This window comes from Etheostoma cragini, chromosome 16, assembly GCF_013103735.1.
Source record: "Etheostoma cragini isolate CJK2018 chromosome 16, CSU_Ecrag_1.0, whole genome shotgun sequence".
NCBI lineage: Eukaryota > Metazoa > Chordata > Actinopteri > Perciformes > Percidae > Etheostoma > Etheostoma cragini.
Window position 1 is genome coordinate 21,397,551 of NC_048422.1, and position 23,229 is coordinate 21,420,779.

Sequence of the window (23,229 nt, forward strand, 5' to 3'; positions counted from 1 at the left end):
AAATGTAAAAGAGTTTACAGCCATGGGGAGTGTATTTATGTTCCCACGTTAGTGTGTTCTCCAGCTCAATGTCTTCTTAATATGACACATTAAGGAAAGTGTTTTATGTTCTCAGCAATGCTTTTTATTTTCACTGGGTCAGTTGTTAAAAGCACCCACGTACAGCTTACCGATGATATACTCCTTGAAATCTACAACCTAAAATTTGCAGACAGACCGTTTTCTTGACTTCAGACATTGATATCTCCACAGTGGCTGAATGGCTTTTTAACGTTCAAGCTGCATTTGAAATGTCCATCTTACTCTGTTCTTTTGTAACTGCGAAGATTAGCCCCTGCCAATCTCTTAAAATGTTGATCATGGGAACATGGGGGGGATGACCCATCAGCCAGTTGTATTTAGGCACATTTTAGGCTTTGAGCTGAATAACCAGCAGAGATGCTACAAACCAAAGTCTTTCTTTTTAAACTACAATTAAAAATATATTTATATTGACATTGTGTATATGTATATATGTATTTAAGGATCTGTATATATTTAGTTTTAATCTTTTCTAATTTAAGTTTATGTATAAATGTCTTGTGTATGTTGCGTGAAGACGCAACAACTTGCACAACCCTATGTTGTAAAATGACAAAAATTAACCTTGAATTTTCAATTAAGTGCAAAGAAAGTGCAATTAGTCAGCATTTCTAAACAACTGCTCTAATAGAGCTCATTGGAGTCAAATCCACATTTCACTTTCACAAACGTTTGGTGTCATTTATGTAGCAACGCTACAGAATGTCATTTGTTTTGCAGGTATTTAGTCATCAACAAATAAGTCAAATTGAAGTTTTGAACTGATGATGGATGCTAGGTGAAAAGTTGACGGATCGCCAAAGTCAGTACAATTAATCCTAGAACAAAGACATGAATATGCAACAAAATTCACAGCAATCCATCCAGTAGTTGTTGGTATATTTCACTAAATTAAACTAAACACAATTAGTGGCACTAAAGAAAATATTCAGATGATCACCAAAGTCATTAGGATTTATCCTCTGGGCACCATCAACGCCACAAAATATTTGCTTATATTGTACTGTGTGTGCATTGTCTACTGTTTAAAATTTGTCGTAAGAAGTTCCTTTAGGCAAAATATGAAATGGGTTGTGTGTTTTTGCTAGACAGTCAGCTGGGTCCCAATTTCTTGTGTTTCATGTACATTTCTTTAGCATATAGACTTGTGAAATCCTTCCATTTTTTTTAGGGATGTATAAGGTAAAAAAAAGTTTGAGCAACTTACCAACAGAAAGACATTACTAACTATTCAGCAACACCAAAAGCAAGACTATAAACACTAACAACCTCAAAAAGGTAGACATTTCTAGAAAATCTACTTTATTTGGGAATTTTTCACTTAGTTAACCCCTCAGAATACATCACAAAGTATTCACTTCACAGGGCCTGTTATCGGCTCCTGTCTGTCCTCCTGAGCACAGGAAGTAATCGGGGTCATGGGAAATATGGTGCTGATTTTAACAAACACAAGTGCCAGCCAATTGTATAATCTCTTCCTAAACATTAAGGGATACACTTAGTTTGTTCTTGAGTTAGTTACTGTTGCTCTTTGGAGCTTTATTACAAAGGCGCTTGACTCATGACCTCTGTCTTTTATTAGAATCGTCTCAGGATAAAATTTGATCTCAGCAACTTGCATAGGTAGAAAGCCAGGCCATCGGGTTATTTCTAAATCTTAAACTTCATGTGGAAACTTGCAGGTCTGTGCCAGCTGACATCCAGTGTTCCCCCATTTAAAATTCATCCTAAACCCTTGACAGCTGAGAGTGTCAGGCTTCTCTAAGCAGCACGGAAATACCCAGAAACTACTGCTGTGACCGTGACTGGACTTGCTGTCAGTCTGGGTCTGATCGCCCTCTAGGAGGATTGGACGCAAGAACAGGCAACAAAGTACCTTTGTACATCCAAGTGGTTTGCATAACAAACAAACAGTGCCAGAGGGGAGCTGAGAGGACACTTAGGGGGCTGCAGATCATGATGAATGGTCAACATAAGGTGGGGTCTGATCACTAGATAGTCACCTGCTGGATATTTAAAGACTTAAATTACCTTATACTGCTTGCAGTAGGAAAAGTAGGACACGTAGATCGGTCATATTTATTAAATCATCCCTCATTTAAGGCTCTTGTGGGTTTAAGAAGTTGACGAAACCAAAGTCTGTCCTTGTTAATTGTGTGACTGAGCCAGTGAAGAGCAGTAGCAGTTTAATCCTCCACTATGGATCTCATGACAACAGTAAAGATTCCGGTTTTGGTTTTGTGCTTGTACAAAAGGCTCCAGTGGCAAAGAAGAAGAAGAAGCAAAACAGATTTTAACCTAATTTTTGAAACGGTGGAGATCCTGATACAGAAATACTAGGCTGCACTCAAGCCAGAAAATTATCTAATAGGTTTATAAAAGAAGACTTTTAAACTAAGGTTTGGTATTACGTTTGTAAAAATCCTCAGTGAGACAGTCAATATGAAGAGGTAAGAAGTTCCTTGGTTGAGAGTAAAAGCAATAACATAGCCCAATTGTTTTTTTTTATAAAATAGAAAGTCTTATATCAAAATATGTAATATAAGTGTTTCTGCAGTGTTCAGTGTGTTTTTAATACCACATAGAATTCAATTTCACACTTTTTTCACAGGCATACCAGGTCCAAACCAATAATGACAATAAGGCTTAGAATTATTTATTAAGAACATGAATTGACTATTATGCCACATTTGTATCTGTATTTCTAGCATTATGTAACATACAGTTCCTACTACAACAAATCAATTAACAAGAACTGGACCCAGATAAGCGGCAAAAACATTGATTATAATTAAAAACAATTATGTAATTTCATTTTTTAAATACATTCTAAGACTTTTTTGGGGGGGGAACTGAAATAAATGCTTTTTAAGACCATGAATAATGAATACTTTTATATTTAAACGGTCATTTGCACTGTAAAATACACTGTTACGTAGCACCAGACAACCACATGATACATCACAAACCAGTATTGCATAGAGAGTAAACACTGCCATCTGCTGGCAAGGAGGTGGCAATAAATTAAGCGTCTTTTCATATTTATCTTTAAAAAATTGCTCACACACTCTTTTATTAAACTAATATTTTTATTTGTATTGAAGGTTACAAAGCATCTTTCTTTCAAAATAAGTAAATCAAAATTGAAATATGAATTCAGTGGTATTAGTGGTTTTCAAATAGTCTCTTGGTTGTAAGGTAAATTCATGTAATTTCATTGAGTTCATTATATTCTTTAATTGGAATCATTTTCTGAATTTATCCTGGTCAATAGCTCAGTTAAAGATGGAGGAATTTAAGTAATTCAACATTGAATTAACTTCCCCTAGCTTTAGGGGACAGGATGCCTTCTTCTGACTATGTGCCCTCGACATGTTACCGATTCAGTGGATTCATTTACACAGTTTTACAATGAACTCCTCATGTGATTACAGATGTTTGGTCCCAATAACACATGTACTGTATGTCCATTTATGCTCATCAAACTCACCGCTACTTTCAAATGAATCACACATACACAACAGTGCAAGATTGGGATGGCCTCACAAAAAATGTTTCTATGGTGTAAAAGTTAGCAGGTTCATTTCTCACAGCCAGAATTTGAATTACATTCAGCATGATGGTCTTTTTGTTTTGTGTGTATTTTAAATAATGATTTGAGGATGAGGAAACACAGAAGTTCTTGGCTGCCAGTGCGGCTATAGGTGGAGGTGGTGGGGGTTGGAGATGATGTGTAGACGAGTAGTGGGCTTCACAAGTCTACGATCGTTTTTTTCTGTTCTCAAAATTTCTAAAGTTGGCCGGCCTAATCTTCATCTCTGCAAATTCAATTGAGTGTTCGTGGCCCTTCCAGTGGAACCAGTTGATCCCCTGCAGAAACACAGAAAACAAATCATGGTAAATAGAGTTATCAAACCCATCTGAGTCATCCGTCCCTGAACCATACATCTAGCAATTCACAGATGTGGAGGAAAATCTCCTGGAAAACTTGGATTTGTTTCTTTATTAAACCAAAGATGAAAAATAAACTGCTGTTAGATGTCAGAAGTATTTTATCTCTGTAATGAATCTGAAGTAAGTGTAAAGGGAAGGTACATACTGTTAATAGCATGTAAATAAGCTATTATAAGGAACTGGGGGAGGGACCAATGGCTAATAATTGTTGGCGAAATCTTCTAAATAAAACAACTGACACATCTTGAGACTACAAGAAACAGAACTGGAAGAAACATGGGGAAATGGAGTGATTGAAAGATTGTACAACTCAAAATGGCAATATTGGAACTGTATAATTAATGTCACCAATCTTTTGCCAGCTTCATTCATCTTTTTTAACGAGAAAAACAATCTGAGACTTTATAAAGTTAAATGTACGTACCTTACTGTGACTGTTGTCACCATATTTCCCCATGAGGTTGACACGATGACAGTTCTTATACCAAAAGGCCCCTTTGTAGGACAAGGCGCAGTTGGTGACAGCAATATCGTTATCGTTGTCGAAGGTGGAGAAGGGGCGACCATGGTGGTACGTCATGGAGTCACCTGGAGAAGATATCAACAGTAAAGCTCAGACAACACAGATACTGAGAACACATGAGCTTATTCAGTTAATGACAGTTCTTTTAGATTAAGTAATGTCTTTTCTTACCAGAATAGTTAAAACTGTTCTTGCTGAGAGTTAGATTAACAGACAAACACTACTCTCACATGTGTATGTCTATTATAGATCTACAGGTAGCAGCCAGCAATTAGCCTCGCATATGGCTGTAAACAGCGTGCCTGGCTCTGTGCAAAGATAACAAAATCCGCCTAAATGTACTTATTTTGTACAAAAACGGAGGTGTAAAAACGTACGCATCTGGCCAAGAAACCCCAATTTACTGTTTTTACACTGTTACTGAATAGATCAAACCAACACTATACACAAGGTGTTAACTAGTGAGCTTCAGAAAATATTGGTAGGTGGATTTTCTTACTTAGAGCCAGGCTAGCAGTCTCCCCCGTTTCCAGTCTTTATGCTAAGCGGCTGCTAATATTTACAGCAGACATGAGTGGTATTGTTTTTCGGATCTTATCACTGGCAAAAAACAGTTCCCAAAATGTCCAAGTAATCCTTTAAAGTAATACGTACCTGCTGTTCCACTATACGCTCCTATGTAGACTTTATAACGCGTTTTTGGCTCTGCAATCGTGAGCTTGTCGTACGTAGCGTAGGCCGATTCCCCGTTGTCCCTCAGATCCACTCGCAGCTCATAATGGCCAGAATTTGTGATTTTATGGAGGTTGGACAGACCTGTTATAATTTAATATGTGTCAGATGGAAGGGGCTGAGTAAGAAGAGACAGAGAGTGAGTCAAGGTGAATAGAAGAAGAGAGGTCTTACCCAGCCAAAATTCATCATTCAAGTTACCAAAGCCAGCCGTGTAGTTCTTCCAGTTCCTGAAGAATTCCAGCTTTCCATTCTGGCGTCTCAGGAAAACCTGAAAAAGGACCAAGTGTCACAACAGCTTCACAATAATCATAACAAGCATGACCGAGGTCATCAAGGTTGCTGCCTATCATTAGAGAAAACAGGCAGTAAGGTTTCAAAACAGTTATGGTTTCAAAACAGTCTTCAAATTGGTTTTCAGCTGGTTGATATACTCACTATCCATCCGCCGCCATCTGTGGTCATGTCACAGTAAACCTGCATGGACTGGCTCTCCTCTCCACCCACGTAGATGGTGTACAGACCAGAGGTCGTCTCTCCATTCAGTAAAATCTGAGCACAGTCCTTGGGGCGTCTGTACAACTGTCCAACTGGGAGCACATTAAAAGACATCATCTCAAAGACCTCTGCAACTTTATCTACCAGACAGAACACAGTATTGTGTGAGAATGAGGAGCTTGGAAGGAAAGATGGTTTTGAAAAAGAAAAGTGTTTTCCATCGGGAGCAGCCCAGACAATGAAAAATAAGCACAGGTGGAGTATCAGATTAAATGAATATCTTTCTAAGGTGCATCTGGACTGTTGCGTAACACCAAATCTTTCATTGCTGAAAAAGCACCAGTCCGTTACACCACCATTCAAAAGTTTGGAATCAGCTGTTGATTTTTTCCTTCTTCCCTTCATTAGTAACTATTTAAACAGATAAAAAGTATGTCTCAGACACCAAATGTAGAATTTACATTTCAAAGGAGAAAAAAAAGATTCAAACTTAGAATATGCTGGAACTTGGATGTTGAATTTGTTTTTCATTCCAGAAAAGCTTAAGTAAATATGGCTTCTACATATTTTAGATGTATAATCTATCTTTTTCCTAATGGTCTCTGCAGTCTACTCAGTGGTTAGTTTGAAGAGATTTAAACTGTGATTTGTCAATCTATTTTAGCAACCCATTTCCTGTTACTTCCAGCTTGTTATTGGCTGCATTCTTGTGCACCTGACACTTGACACACATTTCTTCTCTTCATTTTCAACTTTTTCTCAGAGGGATCTTTGTCTCTTTCGGCCCTTTCAATTGTCAGTCTGGTTGAACCATTGCACAGCATTTAGATCTACATGGTCATAACAAACCCTTCAAGCAAAATAACATTTGTGAAGAGGGCTGTCTACAACCTAAAAGCATCAAAGACCATTCAGACAAACATTTGACTGGACCTAATCAAGCTTTTGTGGCAGAAGATTACAAACTTCTGAATGATAGAAAAAAGGAGATTATCAGGTAATATACACCAATGATTTTAAAACAAAAAAGGAGGTGTTGTGCATCCCTGCATTTCTGTCCTTACTGGTAGTGAAGACGGTGTTCACGGGGCGACTCCTCTGGGCTCCAGCGATGGCCTGCAGTCTCACGTTGTACTCTGTGGAGCCGGTAAGCTGAGCCATGCTGTATGAGGACGCTGTCGGGCTGAGCACTACCTCCTGAATCCATGCACACACATAGAAAAAAACATAGCACTTACAAAGAGCAAGAACATACTGGGGATTTAACTACAAAATGTGCAAATAACTGCAAACTTTTTTTTTTACTTCCTTTTATACCTTCATATTAATTTCAGACTCAAAAGATGCTTGACACAACAGAGTAAAAATTAGTGCTGCTTTCTTTATGCCTTTATCTGTATAGCTGGATCTTAACCGGCAGCAGCAGCAAGAGTCAGGGTCTGTCCGAAGTTTCTGACTGTAAAAAGGACTTTGCCACTTTCTCACCAAATGCTTGTTCTTGTGGCCAGGCAGGGGGAGAAATAGTTGGGTCTTTGTAAATGATAGTGTGGTCTAGACCTACTTCACCTTTAAAGTGTCCTGAGATAACTCCTGTTGTGATTTGACACTATAAATAAAATTGAACAGAATTTATTAATAATGTATAAGATATGAGCTAACAGGTGGTGACCAAAAAAGGTTGTATTCATGAGTTACGGTAACATTAAACCACCAGTGTTGTCAGTGATTGAACTCATGTCGGGGACGTACGTACCCTGATTGTACCATCAGCAGAGGAGAAGGTGAGTATGTAACCAGTCACAGCAGCCTGCGGGGGTTTCCAGGTGAGAGTCGCACTGTCAGTTTGAACGTTAACTGCCGTCAGATCACGAGGAGGATCCACACCTGAAAAAACAACACACTGCAGCACTGCAACAATAACCAAATTTTGCCTTAGGTCTTCTCTCTCTTTAAGCCTACCGGTGGTGAAATCAGTAACAACAGAGTCACTCTTCTGCGCTTCTTTTACAGCATGTACTCCAACTGAGTAGTGGGTTCCTGGAACCAGGGAGCCCATCTCAAACTCCACCGTGTTCCCAGAAACGTGCTCCTCCACTGGGGACACTGTGAACCAGGACACACCCACAGTAAATTACATAATCAAAGTTGGTCATTCACAACAATAGTGTGTACATAGTCTACTGCATTTGCTACACCTGCTTACATCTCAGTATATGTATTTATTTTACCAATTGTTAATAAGCATAACCATCAAGGAATATCTATCTATCTTGCTTCCTGTTGTCTTTCTACATACAAGAGCACAGTTTAGAATTACGACTGCTTCACTGTAGTTGTGGTGTGTATGACAGTAAAAGAACTTAATCTTTTAAACAGGAACTTCCTGTCTAAATTAAGGGCTAATGCAGATAATTGATTGATACAAGAGGACAGAACAGAAACACACCTGAATCAGTACTGTAAGTAATGACATAACCATCGACCGTGGCCACAGATGGTTGCCACAGCAACAGCGCTGAGGAGTCAGTGACATTGACTGCAGTCAGACCCTGCGGTCTGTCCAAAGCTGGAAGATACAAACAGGAATAATTACATTTTCTACGAACCGATTCCAACATCAGTACCAGAAGTTGATGCAAAGAGTTTATAAGTGAAGCTAAAACATCTGGATCGCCCCCTGGTGACTGGCGTCAGTATATGTCATAAATCAACCCCCCTCTGAGTTGGCGGATGGGACATGGGCCTTTAAAGTTCCATTAAACATTAAATTACATGTCAAATACATTTTCCCAAAGATGGTTTTGGTCATTTTAGGTAGTTCCTGTTACACTGTTTGTTCAAGTACTTATTTTCTTTTAAGTTTGGTTTTCATTAGTTATTTGATGCTATAAATTAGGGTGAAGAGTCATGATTGATAGCTGTGACTGACTCGCGTTTGTTTTCCTCCGCCCGATCACTACTGCACAGACTTTGGCTCCAAAATTACAGGATGAGACAGTACAGTTGGAGGAATGTGGAGACACGTCGTCCATCTTTATTTACAGTCTGTGGTTAGTGCATGTCAGGGAGGAGTGACACAGAAGTGTAGAATAAGAGAAAGAAGAGCCAACCTGTGATTACAGTGTCAGTGCTGGCGTCGCTCTCCTCCAGACCCTTCACAGCACTCACTGTCACCTTGTACAATTTGCCAGAGAGCATATTGGGCAGAGAAGCCTCAAACACGTTGCCATCCACAGTCACCATCATTGGACTTCCTGTGGAGGAAAAAAAAAACTAAATATGGGTTCCACACTAAAAAATAAAACACATATTGTAAAATCTATACATTTATCATTTGATGATTTTTCCGCATTTTCACTGCATTCACTGCATCTAAGCTCTAGTGTACAGTAGCTTCTAGACTATTTGGTACTTTTTTATTTGTATTGTGGTGGGTGGTGATAAAATGTACCTTTGCTGAATAGAGAAAGACTGTTTTTTGGTTATTGCAAATATTTTAACAGTGACAAGGCAATTTTGTCTAACGTTGTTTGAGGTAAATATATCAATGTTTCCAAAATTGCCTTTTTAAATATGCAGGAGAAAAAATAAACTGTTGACATACGAGGTTTTTACCTAACAGCAACAATATTGTATTATGAGTGTCGTTTTACAAACTATACTTGCTGACTATAACTACTACAAGTTTCTCCCCGAGGCTATTTTGTATATGCACTGTACCTGCATCCAGCGCCTAGCGCCGCTGAAGACGACTGCAATTGCTTTTAATAATCGCAATTGATTGATACAAGAGGACAGAACAGAAACACACCTGAATCAGTACTGTAAGTAATGACATAACCATCGACCGTGGCCACAGATGGTTGCCACAGCAACAGCGCTGAGGAGTCAGAGACTGAGGAAGGTCTAGCATTGCGAGACTAGGACCACTTGTGGACTAATTGAACGCCATCGCTACAACCAGTCCGCTTGAGGTTCACATTGGTTCAGCTAAACCATAATGTAAATACAATAGAAATAACCAATTGTAAATCTAAGTTGGAAAGTATTAATCACCAGTAAACTATAGCAACAAAATAAAACTGACAGACTTCTTACCTCCTTCAAAGGGCACATAGGTGATTCGGTAGTTATCCACTGGGGAGTGAGGCATGGACCAGTGAACTACAGCGGAGGAGTCGGTCACATCGGAGAAGCTAAGTCCTCTTGGAGTGCTCAGGCCTAGTAGAGTATAAATGGATATGCGCAGACAGGAAAGCAACAAAAAGGGTGAATTAAAGTAAAGAAAGTATGACCAATAACATTGCATAAATACAAGTAAACCATGAGTTTGAAGGATCCCAAAAGACCATTTTCCATTAGCGTCAGGCAGAGAGTTAAGCCTAAACCAGAGGAATAAAGATGATTAGTTGGACTGGGGTTCAGTTCTCAGACAGCAGGCAACCAACAATTTAGTAGTTAGTATAAAACTGCACTACGACTTTGCGGGGTTTTTTGTACCTGTCTGAGCAACCCCAGCAATAGGTTGGGAGCGTCGGTCCAACGTGACACCATAAAGCTCAATTTCATACTCGGTGCCACTCATGAGTCCAGTTAAAATCTTGGTTCGTTCATGGCCATGGACACTGTACTCTTTAGGGTGGGCTAATCTTTTGCCGTCTCTTATTTTGATCACATATCTTTCAAACAAGTCTTCTTCAGCCGTCCATGAGAGACGGAAACCGTCAGCTGTGATGTCCGAGACAAAGAGATGCTCCACCTCAGGCTCAGCCTCTGGTTAAACAAGGAAACAAAACGTTGCAGATGGTTTTGTGTTTTCTTAGGAACATTCATCAACTCCTGAAGAAGTATGGAAGAAGTCAGCAATCAGGCAAGAAGGTTTCCAGGTGGCAGAATGAGATATATTCCAGCCACCTTCGATTTGCCATGCTCAGGTATCCGTTAGTGTTAAAACCACAGCACACGGGCTACAAAGCCTATAGATTTGGGTGAATTAACAAGACAAGATGCTTTTTGTAAATTTTTATTTACGTCATTTAACAGTGTCACATTCGTTTAAAGTCTCTAACAGATTTGTTGGGACAGAGTTCGGCAAACACTGGTTGAGACGAGGTCCCCATGCGTCTTCGAGGCCAGCCTCGATGCATTCAGTGCATTCAAAGACAAAGAAACAAATGAGATTAAAAGTTAAATCAACAGACATTTCATGCTCAGAATGTACTGCTGATTTATAAGTGTTTTCCTACGTCTGATCATTTCAGTTTTATTCATTGGTCTGTATCCATCCACTGGAGTTTTAGCCAGATTGATAAACTGGCATGTAAAAAGGCATGGCCAAAGGAACAGACATCTGTGTAGCGCCAATCAGAAATCTGAAGGAAAACACATTTTAAAATATGAAACAAACAAATATGCTTGCTCATATTTTGGAGGTAGGAAGAAACAGGCGGGAGCTCCACATCTCATTCTCCTAGTGACAAAGCAAATGCTTGAAACAAAACAATAGTCTGAAAAAGAGTTGTGTTAGGGTTAGGGTTTAGTTACAGTACTGAGCTGAAGTCTCACCATCTGAACATGGCAGGCAACTAACCCAATCAATTCTCAGGCTAATTTTGTTCTATCTTTTTATATTATACAAAAAAGAATGTAAATCAAAAATAGTTATGCCACTTACAGACCAGCCAAATTATGATGGTGAAACATCCAAACTGGATCAATATGTACAGTAGTTTGCACATTTATAGTAAGACGAGGGGCCTTGCAGTGTGCTGTGAGTGGTACCTGTCACAGCCACTGTAGTCAGAGGCCGAGAGAGAAGCCCTGACTCTGACACCCCGGTCAGCCTGACCTCATAGCCTATGCCGGTGATGAGGCCCCAGATGTCCAGGTGACTTTGGTTTCCTGGCACATTGAACTCCTGAGGCTCCAGCAGCCAGCCAGAGTCTGTCACCACTATGTGAAAACGGCTGAAGCCGCCACTAGAGGGGGCAAATTCTTCCTGCTGCTTCACCTCCCACAACACACGGAAGCCGTAGGGGGTTATGTTGGAAATGGACAAGTTTTCCACTTTGGGCAAAGGAGCTGGAGAGGAATGGGTTTAGATTTTTTTTTTTGTGAGAAGGGAACACATGTGGGAGGGGAACAAGATCCCATTAGGAGGATAATGTGTGCAATGGTTGCAAAAGCATATTATAACATCCGTTCTGTGAGGTTATCAGTTTTAAATAAAAAACAAGAAATCTCCTAAAGGCCAAAACCATTAAAGGGCAAATTTTGCATGCATCATAGAGTTATATACACTTTTACAATAGAACAAAAGAAAGAATAGATGCATCCGCTTTGTAATAATGCCACATTTTGAAAAATGGACTTACTGCCTAGAGCCACAAAACCAAAAACGACGGTGAAAAAGAACAAGGACGTGACTACCCATCACCACTGGGCGTTCTTACAATGAGGCAAAGATGCCACCCAAGACAATTAGAAGACATACATTACATGATGTGGAGATAAAAACGTTTTGTACAACATATTTCAGCAAATGGAACTTAGAACTCAACATTGGCATCAAGTGGCCATTAGTGGTACTGCATCTAAACACAACTGTGGCTTTAGGTTTTTTATATTACTTGAGTATTTCCATTTTTGCTATGTTGTACTAGACTGCCCTTTACCAGACCAAGCCAAGCTCAATATATTTGAGATTGAGCATTGGTCTGGGGAGTCTGCTCTGTATTTTCTCTGCACAAGAGGTGTGACACAGGCAAAGTTCAAATGATTCTGCACGCAAGATAGTCCTTCAACCAATCAGACCATCAATCCGGGTGACGTAGAAGCGTCAGCGGGTTATTGCTTTACAGTTGCGTTTGGTGGTCGCTATGTTGAATGTAAACAAGAAGCTGCTTGGTCGCTTCTCTTTCGTCATCGTGTTAAACCAGTTTGTGATTGGTTTCCGCAAAATTGTGAACTGAAGCAGGAGAATTAAACAGAGTGGGCAGGGTTTACCCAGTCCAATGATATCAAATGACCTCTCCATTTTCAGCAGCACCAATAAAGTGATGTAAACATGAATGCCTCAATAATTATAATCCAAAAATATAATATATAGTGTATTATTTTGAATACAGTAATACGGAACATGCTGCATAATGAGTACTTTTCCTTCTGTAATAGATATATTACAGATTAGATAACATTTCTGTACATTTACTTTTAATATAAATCAAATGGTTTCATGCACCAAAAATGAAACCGGATGAAAACATGTGCTCATGATGCATGTCAAATGTGCTCTTATTGCAACTTAAAAGAATATGTGTTGTCTGCGGGTCTAAGGCCTAGAATGCATTAAGAGATTTCTCGTATATTAAACTTAAAGTTGGAGACACATTTCCCCAGAAGGTACTTTAATCTATTAAATGTTTTGAAGCAAAAGCTCTTTTACAAACCATTTACAACTACAAGTGATGAGAGTTTGAGATATAAGTAAAATACGGAGTACCTGTGACAGCGTGGGCTAACACTGAAGGAGTGTGGCGCCCATGAGAGATACCGTACAGTTCAATATCATAGCCTGTGGCATCCATCAGGTTAGAGATTGTGATGTTACGGGATTCCCCAGGCAGTCTGAACTCCAGCGTATCAGACTGCTGCTCGGGGTCACTGACCCGGATGACAAAACCATCAAAGTGGCCTGACACAGTGCTCCAGGACAAGCTGAGATTCTGTGGACTCACAGATGAAGCAGCTAAGGGCCCCAACTGTGGGACATCCTCTGAACAGAAAAAGAACACGGCTTTTCAGTTATGTTGTGCGGGTAATGTGCTTGGTACATGCAGTGTAAAAACAAAAACGCATGTAATGTGATACCTGTTGTAGCTAGATCAAACAGAGGTTGTGTGTTCTGGCCACCAGCGCTGGCGTACAGCTTTATGTTGTAGCTTGTGCTCGCTTTAAGCCCGGCCATGACTGTGGAGCGCACGTCTCCTGGCAGAGAGCGGCCCATTGCCTGCGAGGGCAAAGCCGACTCTCTGACTTCTACTATAAAGTTATCAAAGGCCTTCTCTCCTGTCCGCCACGACAGAGAAAATCTGTCTGAGGTAATGTTAGAAACAACTAGCCTGGACAAATCAGGCTCTTCAGCTACAAAGGGAGAGAAAAATAAGAAATATATTCATTTATTAAAATGGAAAGCATGTATGTGTCTGTGTATACAGGCCCAAGTCAACTTTACGTTTCAGAAGAGGTGTAGAAAAGAATATTAGATAACCCTATTTTGTTTTATACACAAAACCCAAATACCTGTTGATGCAACAATACTGACAGCACTTGTTCGGGATCTCTTGTATGTCCCATAGACGTAGACTATATAGTCAGTGTTGGGCCTGAGCCCTGTGACATCATGGGACTTTACATTGTGGGATATGTTATATTCCTTTGGCTCCATCAGCCAATCAGAATCAATTATCTCCAGGATAAAACCATCAAATTCTCCTTCAGTGCCATTCCAGAAGATTGAAAAACTCTCTGACGTTAAGTTTGAGATATATAGTTTGCCAACCACTGGTTGATTCACTAAAGAGAGAAATCATTATTAGATTTTCATTTGAAAAAACATTTTACAGAACACAAACTGTTTAGATAAATTACTGGTAGCTGTTTGATTTGATTCATCACATTCAAATGTGTATAGTGTTACAGGACACTCACCACCACCCACTTGCAATTCCTGATAGTCTGAGTAGCTTAAAAGATTTGATACATGCATGTATTTTTGCATGAAAATTAACTTAGCAGCTTGAACAATAAACTAATTATTCAAAATATGATAATAATTAGATGGACAAACATGTAATGCCAAGGGGAAAATAGCTTAAGGATACTGGCCTCAAGGTTAAATGAATAGTGTGGATTTTAATGTGAAAATGTGGCAAAGGAAGACACATAACAGTTAAAAAAAAAGAAGGTCTCTTTCGTGCATATGGAGGGAGAGCTGATCATGCAGTTGATCTGTTAACATCAATAGGATAAATTCTGCGTAATGTTGCACCAGAGCGATTCACAGCAGACAGCTACAGAGAAAGTTAAACTCCTAAAAACATTTTGTTTCTTTAACATGCAATGAAAAATAAAGTAAGTTATTTGCAAACATGAACAAAATAAATTAGGCATCATTCAGCTGAAAAACAAGGTGGCGTTAACTGTAAACCTCAGATATTATCGGCTTTTTACCTTGATAATGACAAGAAGATTTAATCATTTGCCACCTAGTAGTTCAAAAGGAAATGAGGATATTTACTTTAACGTTATCGACAAACTATCTCACACAGACTAACAGAACTCACTTAAACTTGCATGTGAGCACATGATCCTTCAAGGTTAACCAATTATGCACTGAATGAGTGTTGATGGGATGAAATGAGATGGTCACGCTGTCATGGTGTGACAGGCGTGTGAGGGTGAAAGTTATTGGTTTTGCTTTTGCAATCATTGCAGCACATCAGCATCAAATCTCACCACGATGCAGGGGATGCTAGAGGAAGGGGGGAGGGGGCTTCATGCACGTTGGTAACTGGGATGGAGGGAGCAGTTTGGGGTAAGTTGAACAATTGAGGGGCGTTTGCTTTGCTCAGTGATGTGGCATGTGTCCCCATCACCCTGCCCTCTCTCAGCTAGACAGAAACAGTGGCTGGAGGGTAAAGAATGGTTCATGGCATGTTGGTTAAGATGAAGCAGTACCCTGTGGCCAGGGTATCGGACAGTGATGACAGAACAGAAATTAGGTTATTATGTTGTTTTCGTTTCATGCAGCGAGGTGTGAACGCTCCACTGTGAGTGGGACAACAGCGGTTGTAGTGTCTGTGTATGCTTCACAGACAACGACTGAAACAGAAAGTTAAAATAGAAAAAAGTTAAAGAGATAGAGGACAAAACACTGCAACGTTGCAAGTTGCAGGTACCTGTGGTTGATTCAGTGTATACGGGTTCAAGGAAGGAGCCCTGATACATCCCAAACAGGCCAACCATGTAGCTGGTGTTGGGATTCAGCCCCGAGATGCCCAGGCTCAATGCGTCTCCGGACAGACTGAGGTTTTGGCTCTCTTCGAAATTCTCCAAATTTGTTACTTCAATGACAAAGCTGTCAAATTCCCTAGCGTTGGGGATCCAGGACGCAGTGAAGCCGTCCCATGTAATGTCAGAGATGGTGAGGTTCCCCACCGTGGGCTTCGGCTCCTCTGGTAGATAGACAGATCAGAGTGGGGTCAACGGAGGCAAGATAGATTGTAAAAAATTACTCACATTAACTTTCCATTTGTCACACTAAGTGCAACTGAGTATTTGGGCCACAATTATGGAACGGATTATCTCAGATTTCGGGAATTAAGTCAACTACAACAATCATAATTTCAGAAAAAACTTATGAAATTTATGAAAAAAGACAATATTTTGAGAATTTTCTTTTTTCTTTTAAATCTTTTTTTCAAAATATCATGACTTCAATGTTGAAATATTGCTATTTTCTTAAAATATTAAGAATATCTCAAAATATTACAACTTTCTTCTTAAAATGTCATGGTTATAATCTTGAAATATTATAACTTTAAAACCTTTTCTGACTTTAATCTTGAAACTTTACAATTTTCTATCTTGAAAAAGTATGACTCCAATTTTAAAATGTTATCACTTAGTCTTGAAATGTTACAACTTTTTCTGAAAATATTAATCGTTAAATCTTGATTTCTTATGTTCCTAGCACTCCACCGTAAATAAGAGTTATATGTAAAGGAAAATATGGGATATATAAGAATTGTCATTTACAATAAAACATCAATAAATATATAGAGCATACAAAGTAAATGGATGTGATGAGGATGGGTTGTGATGAACACCTACAAAAAAAAGAAGAAATATTTGCTCCATGTACCTGTAGTAGCAAAAACTTTGAGAGGTAAAGATCGCCTGCCTTCCACCAGCCCTTGCAATGTAATACCATATTGTGTGGAGGGGGACAAACCCTCTATTTCAGCCTTTCGCAGACTACCTTGTAGTGTGGTCACATTAGCTTGTGCTGCCCCTGACACAGCACTGAGCTCCACCAAAAAGATGTCAAATGCCTCATTAGGCGCCGACCAAGCCAAGCTGACACTGGTGGAGGTGACTTTGACTGTGAGGTTCCCCAACACGTCCAGGGTTGAGCTTTCAGGCTCAGCCCCAGAGCCCATCACACCTGTATCTGAAGTGTTTAGAGGATGGAGGGGATCTGGGTTTGGAACTGCTTCAATATCCAGAGCAGTTGTTTGGGTTGTAGGGGCATCTTTGATGCTCAGCACAAGAACATCTGGAGAGGTAGGCGTGGGTGCTACAGTAAATAAAAGCAGGTCAAAGAATGAATTTGTTACCGGCTCTGCTGAAGACTGAAAAAGAACATGTGAAGAAGAAATAGGGTTAAAATAACAACACAATATATAGTAGAATTCAAATAATTCTGAATAAAGTTCGGTCTATTATCTACCTTCTTCTTGTTAAAATTTTTATTATTTTCTTGCCTCTTGTTATTCAAGTTTTTCCTGGACTGTGGTTCATATCATCAAGCAACAGCTAAGGCATTAATGGCACTTGAGTCTGCACCATTAAATTTTGAAGCATCTGAGTAGTCCAACGGCGTGGAAGTACACAGTTGTCTTCAAATAGATGTTGAAGCCATGCACAGACACTTTTGTGTTGCTGCTGCCTAAAGAAAGACTCTTCTGAGTCACTTGTTTGACATGCGTAGTGGCTAAGGGATTGAAGACAATGAATGATGCAGATGGAATTAGCTTTCAGACAAAACTAAATGGTTGCATTTAAAAAGTCAAATGCAGGAAGAAATCAGGACAGTCAGTGTATTATAACCCCTTGTATTTGAAGGTATTAATGCCTCAGGGAGTACATAACTCCCACTCTAGATTTCTTCTTGTATTTGAATTTCTGCAACATTCTGCCACAGTACTGAAACTTCGTCAGATGGCAAATGGGATGGGATGAGATGAAAATGAGTTTTCTTTGGTTATGAAGATGACGGTTTTCTTTGCTGGGAAAGAGTAACAAATCAGCATGCAAATCATATTGATACTCTGATCAACTATTTAACCTATGTCACAGAACATTTTCTCCACTGAAGAGAAAAGCTGTCAAAAAAACAACGGGACCAAAAGTCCTTAACAAACTAAAAGAGAAGCTTATACCTGTGACTGCAACAGCTTCAAGTAGCGCAGATCTCTGGCTACTGGTTAATCCATAAAGTTTTATTTGATATTCTGTCGATGCATTCAGGCTCTGGATTCTAGAGCCAGTGGCATCTCCAGGAAGTTGGACCTCTCTCACATCCCACACTCGCTGAGCGTCTTTATATTCTACTGCCAAACTATCATAGATACTGAGAGCCTTTAGTTTCCACGAGAGGTTAAATCCATCAGGCGTGATGCCCGATATAGTCAGTTTCCCGAGCTCATCGTCAGACTCCATACCAACTGAAAACTGGGACTCAGAAGGGTCTAAATACACAAAGCTAATGACATTATCCTCCGAGCCTGCAGGAGTCGTTAGCTCACGGTCATCCGAGTCAGCTAAATAAAATGTGAACGAGGCTACAAGAAAAACAAAAAAGGAACAAATCAAGAAAGCATAATTTAGCAGTAAGTGCATTTTTTTGGTGTTCCTTCGGCAAAGTCTTTAAACATCTATGCAGATAATACTAAATTCCAAAGTTTGACTCTGGTGTGCATTCATTTAAAAACTGCATTTATGTGCACACACACTAATATAGAGCACATACTGATGGACTTAACAAACAAAAAACAGATATTAAACTCCAAAATGTCCACAACTGAACAGAAAGCACCATAACAAAACAAAGTAACATAACAGAGTAATGACACACATCCCTCAAAGGAGGATGGAAACAGATTTGTCATGCAACATACTCTAACATTCTGTTATGTTAAAATGGTTTCCCTACCCACCCGTAGATGCAGGTAAGGTGACAGGTGTGCTCCTCTTGTGCCCCCTCTCAGCAGCCAAAGTGAGGGTGTAGCTCATTCCAGGAGTCAGGTTGGACAGGACGTAGCTAGTCGCTTTTGCTGGGATCTCGACCTCTTCAGCCTGGCCGTCTCTGGAGACGTACACGAGCTTGTAGGCGCCAATCTTAGCCCGAGGTTTCTGCCACTTCAAGGTGAGGGAGGTCTCTGTGGACTCTATTTTTTCTAAACCTCTGGGTGGATCGATATCTGACAGAAAGGAAATATTTTGTTTGTAAAATTGTACTTGTTTTGCATGCTCTCTCAATATTTACGAATTGGTGCTTGGGACGACTGTTTGGACAGCTGCTCGGCATATTTCTCACCAGTTGCAACATTTGTAGTAGCAGGGAGGCTTTCTCTCTCATTCTTCACAGCTGTCACACCAATCCCATACTCTGTCCCTGGCTTAAGCCCTGACAAACAGAGGAGTGCAAGGAAAATGACCATGTGGCATGACTAACACAAGTCGTATGTGGTTGAACTGAATATATAATAATATATATATATAACACTTACCAGTCATAGTAGCTTTTGTTGTGTCTCCTGGTCCTCGTGGGAACAGTTCCTCACTGTGAGTCGCTCCAGAGATGGGACTGTATTTCACCAGATAGCTACCAACATCAGCTTGACTGTTAGTCCACTCCAGAGAGATGCTGTTGTCTGTCTGAGACACAGCCTGCAGGTCTGTCGGGGCGTCCAGGGCTAATAAAAAGTAAATATAAATTTATAATGATAAGGAGAATACTTCTCTGCTCACAAACAATACATTTATACACAGATATTTAATCCGTTATATTGGATATTATTAGAAATCTGAATCCAATTTGCAGTTTGCAAACGGATGTATGCACAACTTAAATCGCCACAAAATAAATATAAATACTGTGAAATATAGCCACACACTAGCATGTTGTGCAATACTGTATGGTTTCAATGTCCTTTTTTACAGTGTTTGAATAAAATGAAAGCAAAAGGCTGGTGCTATTCCATCTATGTTTTATACTGTCAAGTCCCATGAAAGAACAAAAACCCATTGGTTTCTACTGAAGTGGTAAATCTGTAAAAACAGGTCACAAATAAAGTTTCTTTTTTAAAGGCTCAATAACTTACTAAAATAACTGGTAACAGATAGACCTGTCACGATAACAAATTTTGCTGGACAATAAATTGTCCCAGAAATTATTGCGATAAACGATAATATTGTCGTTCTGAGACCGTTTTAATCTAATATAATGGTGATCTAATATGAGGATCAATATACTTTTATTTCTAGAGAATATTTAACGCTGGAACGGGAAGACATTTTAAATATGTGGCTCTCTGCCGAGTAAATGTTTGTACCTGCAGCTACTTTCTAAAATATTTCATCATAACTTCAGTATTTACCAAAACATTTTGATCTTACAGCTACTGCTATCACCTGCCTACCTGTAGTGAATGTTGCCGTGACAGGGTCACTGGTGAGGCCTCCACTCCTGGAGATGAGCGACACCTTGTACTCAGTGTCTGGCCTCAGACTGTCGATGCTGTGCTGCTTGTTTTGGGGGGGGATATCTACACTGGTTTCATCAGATGGGCCAGAGCTGGGCCCGTAAAACATAGTAAGTCTGTCCATAGGAGCCACCGGCTGAGACCAGCTGACCAGAGCAGAGGAGTCCGTCACGTCCTTCACCTCAACCTGCCGGGGGCCATCAATCTCTGTGTGTGTGGGGGGGGGGTTGTTCAGGTGAGACAGACAAGGGTAAAGGATACTAAGCTAAGCTAATCAACTGCTGGCAATTTCTTCATACAGACATGAGAGTGATTTGGTTCAAATTCTCAGGAAGCAAATAAGTGTATTTCCAAAATGCTGCACTATTCCTTTAAGGTTCTTAAATAGAGAAGTGTCGGCAAAAATGTTCATAACTACACCAAAGATTGAATCCATCTCTGTAAGAATGATTTAGAATGACTAGTAGTGAAATTCAATCCAAACAAAGTCTGCATTGTTGTACGACCAAGGTAAAGCATCAGCACTCCTGCGATGTTTTTTTAGCCTTTATAAAAATAAAAAAAAACGCCCTTATAAGACAAAGCAATAACTTGGATCAACAAGGGAAAGGCTATCATGAAAAAATATGCGATTCACGTTCACTCTGATGTTTACTACCTAACAAATCTGCTCTGTTTACATGTGGGGGAGACATCTTTTCTCCATGTTAAAAGGACCTCTGGGGGTAAAAAGGCTACGAAAGGTTTAACTTTAATTCTATTAAACATTTCTGGGAGCGTCTAGTTCCTACAAAAATAAGTGACATAAAAAATGAAAACGTTGCGAGTCCATTGATGCCAACTTGTAAACTAAATGGCTTTTCCATGCACATGAAAGTTGTTTGGCCTGGCGTGCTATATCGTGCATAAGCATTTCAACTACGTAATGTATGGAGCAACGCTGCTATAAAAGCCTCAGCAAGCAGAAGACAAAAGCTAAGAGCAAGATTTAGTGAAAAAGAAAAAAAATAAACTAGTATATGGTCATGATAGGCCAAGATTCAATGTGTCTGAGTTATTACTCTTTAGCTAAAATCTATGTTATGAAACTGTCGAGACTCAGCAGGGATTTCCTGTCATTACTCTTCTTTCATTATGGAATTTCACTCTCTTTGGCAAAAATGTTTTTTATTTATTTTTTACTCTGTGCTCAAGTGAAGGTTTTTTGTATCCACTCAAACTGCTAACAGCTGCCAGACAGAGAAGGAAAATGACTGAGAATAATCTGATCTTTTCTCGGGAAGACACTGGAAGATTTTAAACATCTATGATCTCACCAGTTCACTCTAAATAATCCAAAGTGCTAGGAAAATGTGTGTTTACAGCTGGAGACTCACTGGTAGTGACTTTTTTGGATGTTTGGGGTCCTTTGGTGTTGTTCTTGACGATGTTAACAGAAACTTCATACTCCTGTCCTGGTCCCAGGCCTGACTGGAGAAACTGGGTTTGAGAAGGTTGAAGGGTGCTCATGACTTTTCCATTTTCTTCTTTCTGCAAGGACACATAACAGGATATTTTACAGTAGTTTATGCATTGAGGATTTGAATACTGTTGATAACTGTGAACAAATTACGTTAACGCACACTGACTTTAGTTCACATCAAGCTAGTCAGTACAGATTTCAGGCATATTTTGATTGGAAAACAAAGTTTGACATTTTGGGAAAACCTGTTCTTGCTTTCTAGTTTAGAGTCAGAACAGAAGAATATTATCAATTCTTAATGTGTTCGTACCAGTGGTACAACAAATAAAACAGAAACGTCTGATTTCCATGAAACGTCAGAAATCAGGTTACAGAAAGTATGAAACAATGCTGCATGCAATAAATTGAGCTCTTAACACATTTATGAATGTATGACAGAAGCTGCCAGTTCTCGCACTACAGGAAATGTATGAGACTACAGAGAGAATTGTTGTTTAGGCAACTTCATCATCCAGCCCATCATCTAAATTAACATAAAGGTCAGAAAATGACATGCATCTAAAAATGGGTCGAAACTCCACAGCAACTGCAAAAATGTAAATAGGCTTCTGATTTATCAACTGGCAAAGTAATTTATTTCAAAGAATTACTGGCTCGGATTCTAAGCAGCAGATTTATCCGCAGTTCTATGACATCCAGACTTGCCCTCACTGAGGTTTTTCCATATGTCAAAGCAATTTTAATGGTTGGCGCTGAAATAAATCCATGTTTTGAGACATCCAATAAGCTGGCATGGCTGTATCACCTCTCACTTTTTCCCCTGTCGCTCAATAAAATCCTGGGCAAGCCTTCAAAAGAAATGGGCAGACTGACCGTATTGCGGAAATAGATCTCCCAGCTGTCAAAGGAGATGTCCAGCTGGTCCCACACCACCTCCACTGAGGTCTCTCTCACCGATTTGAATCTTAAGCCCTCTGGCTGTGGAAGCTCTAGAGGGATGGAAACACAAATAATCATTAACAGCTAAGCCACATCAACGTTTTTGTGAGTATTTACAATAAACTAGCATGGAGACAACTGTGATATACCTGTGGCCACCCTTGCGCTGACAGGAACACTCTTCTTGTTGCTCAGAACAGCGTAGACATTGATCTGGTACTCAATGCCAGGTTCAAGCTCTTTGACGGTGGCTGCTGTTTTGTCTCCTGTCACAGTGAACTCCTGGTGAAGACCACCAGGGCTAGTGGGCACATACGTCACAAGGTATTCTGTCACCAACATCTCGTTGTTCCAGGACAGGTCCACCGTGTCAGAGGTGACCTCGCCAACAGTAAGGTCCTTTGGAGGAGAAACTGAAAAAAAAAAAACAGAAGCAAAAAAAAATAAAAACAAATAAAACTGTGCTGAGGGTGTTGTCTTGGGCTGTTTCT

At 39.7% G+C, this 23,229-nt stretch overlaps 1 protein-coding gene across 9 annotated transcripts in view; it reads right to left on the reverse strand.

Annotated features, from left to right (window-relative positions):
- Nucleotides 1-2,721: 2,721 nt before the first annotated feature.
- The window catches only part of zmp:0000000846 (tenascin), a 46,481-nt gene continuing 25,973 nt past the window's right edge, over nucleotides 2,722-23,229 (reverse strand). For 3 of the 9 annotated variants that reach the window (XM_034897116.1, XM_034897115.1, XM_034897114.1), the window contains 26 exons: nucleotides 22,888-23,151; nucleotides 22,673-22,788; nucleotides 21,714-21,867; nucleotides 20,275-20,544; nucleotides 19,363-19,548; nucleotides 19,170-19,259; nucleotides 18,790-19,053; nucleotides 18,013-18,414; nucleotides 16,713-17,147; nucleotides 15,748-16,023; nucleotides 14,090-14,362; nucleotides 13,658-13,930; nucleotides 13,290-13,562; nucleotides 11,570-11,869; nucleotides 10,289-10,561; nucleotides 9,887-10,009; nucleotides 8,899-9,042; nucleotides 8,235-8,354; nucleotides 7,748-7,891; nucleotides 7,542-7,672; nucleotides 6,853-6,985; nucleotides 5,729-5,880; nucleotides 5,465-5,561; nucleotides 5,213-5,374; nucleotides 4,460-4,623; nucleotides 2,722-3,951 (listed from right to left, as the gene is read on the reverse strand). In XM_034897116.1, coding sequence (XP_034753007.1) covers nucleotides 3,841-3,951; nucleotides 4,460-4,623; nucleotides 5,213-5,374; nucleotides 5,465-5,561; nucleotides 5,729-5,880; nucleotides 6,853-6,985; nucleotides 7,542-7,672; nucleotides 7,748-7,891; nucleotides 8,235-8,354; nucleotides 8,899-9,042; nucleotides 9,887-10,009; nucleotides 10,289-10,561; nucleotides 11,570-11,869; nucleotides 13,290-13,562; nucleotides 13,658-13,930; nucleotides 14,090-14,362; nucleotides 15,748-16,023; nucleotides 16,713-17,147; nucleotides 18,013-18,414; nucleotides 18,790-19,053; nucleotides 19,170-19,259; nucleotides 19,363-19,548; nucleotides 20,275-20,544; nucleotides 21,714-21,867; nucleotides 22,673-22,788; nucleotides 22,888-23,151 — 5,330 coding nt within the window. In that variant the 3' untranslated portion in view covers nucleotides 2,722-3,840. The remainder of the gene's footprint in view (nucleotides 3,952-4,459; nucleotides 4,624-5,212; nucleotides 5,375-5,464; nucleotides 5,562-5,728; nucleotides 5,881-6,852; nucleotides 6,986-7,541; nucleotides 7,673-7,747; nucleotides 7,892-8,234; nucleotides 8,355-8,898; nucleotides 9,043-9,886; nucleotides 10,010-10,288; nucleotides 10,562-11,569; nucleotides 11,870-13,289; nucleotides 13,563-13,657; nucleotides 13,931-14,089; nucleotides 14,363-15,747; nucleotides 16,024-16,712; nucleotides 17,148-18,012; nucleotides 18,415-18,789; nucleotides 19,054-19,169; nucleotides 19,260-19,362; nucleotides 19,549-20,274; nucleotides 20,545-21,713; nucleotides 21,868-22,672; nucleotides 22,789-22,887; nucleotides 23,152-23,229) is intronic. The other 6 variants (XR_004660007.1, XM_034897117.1, XM_034897118.1 and 3 more) reach the window with 6 other exon arrangements.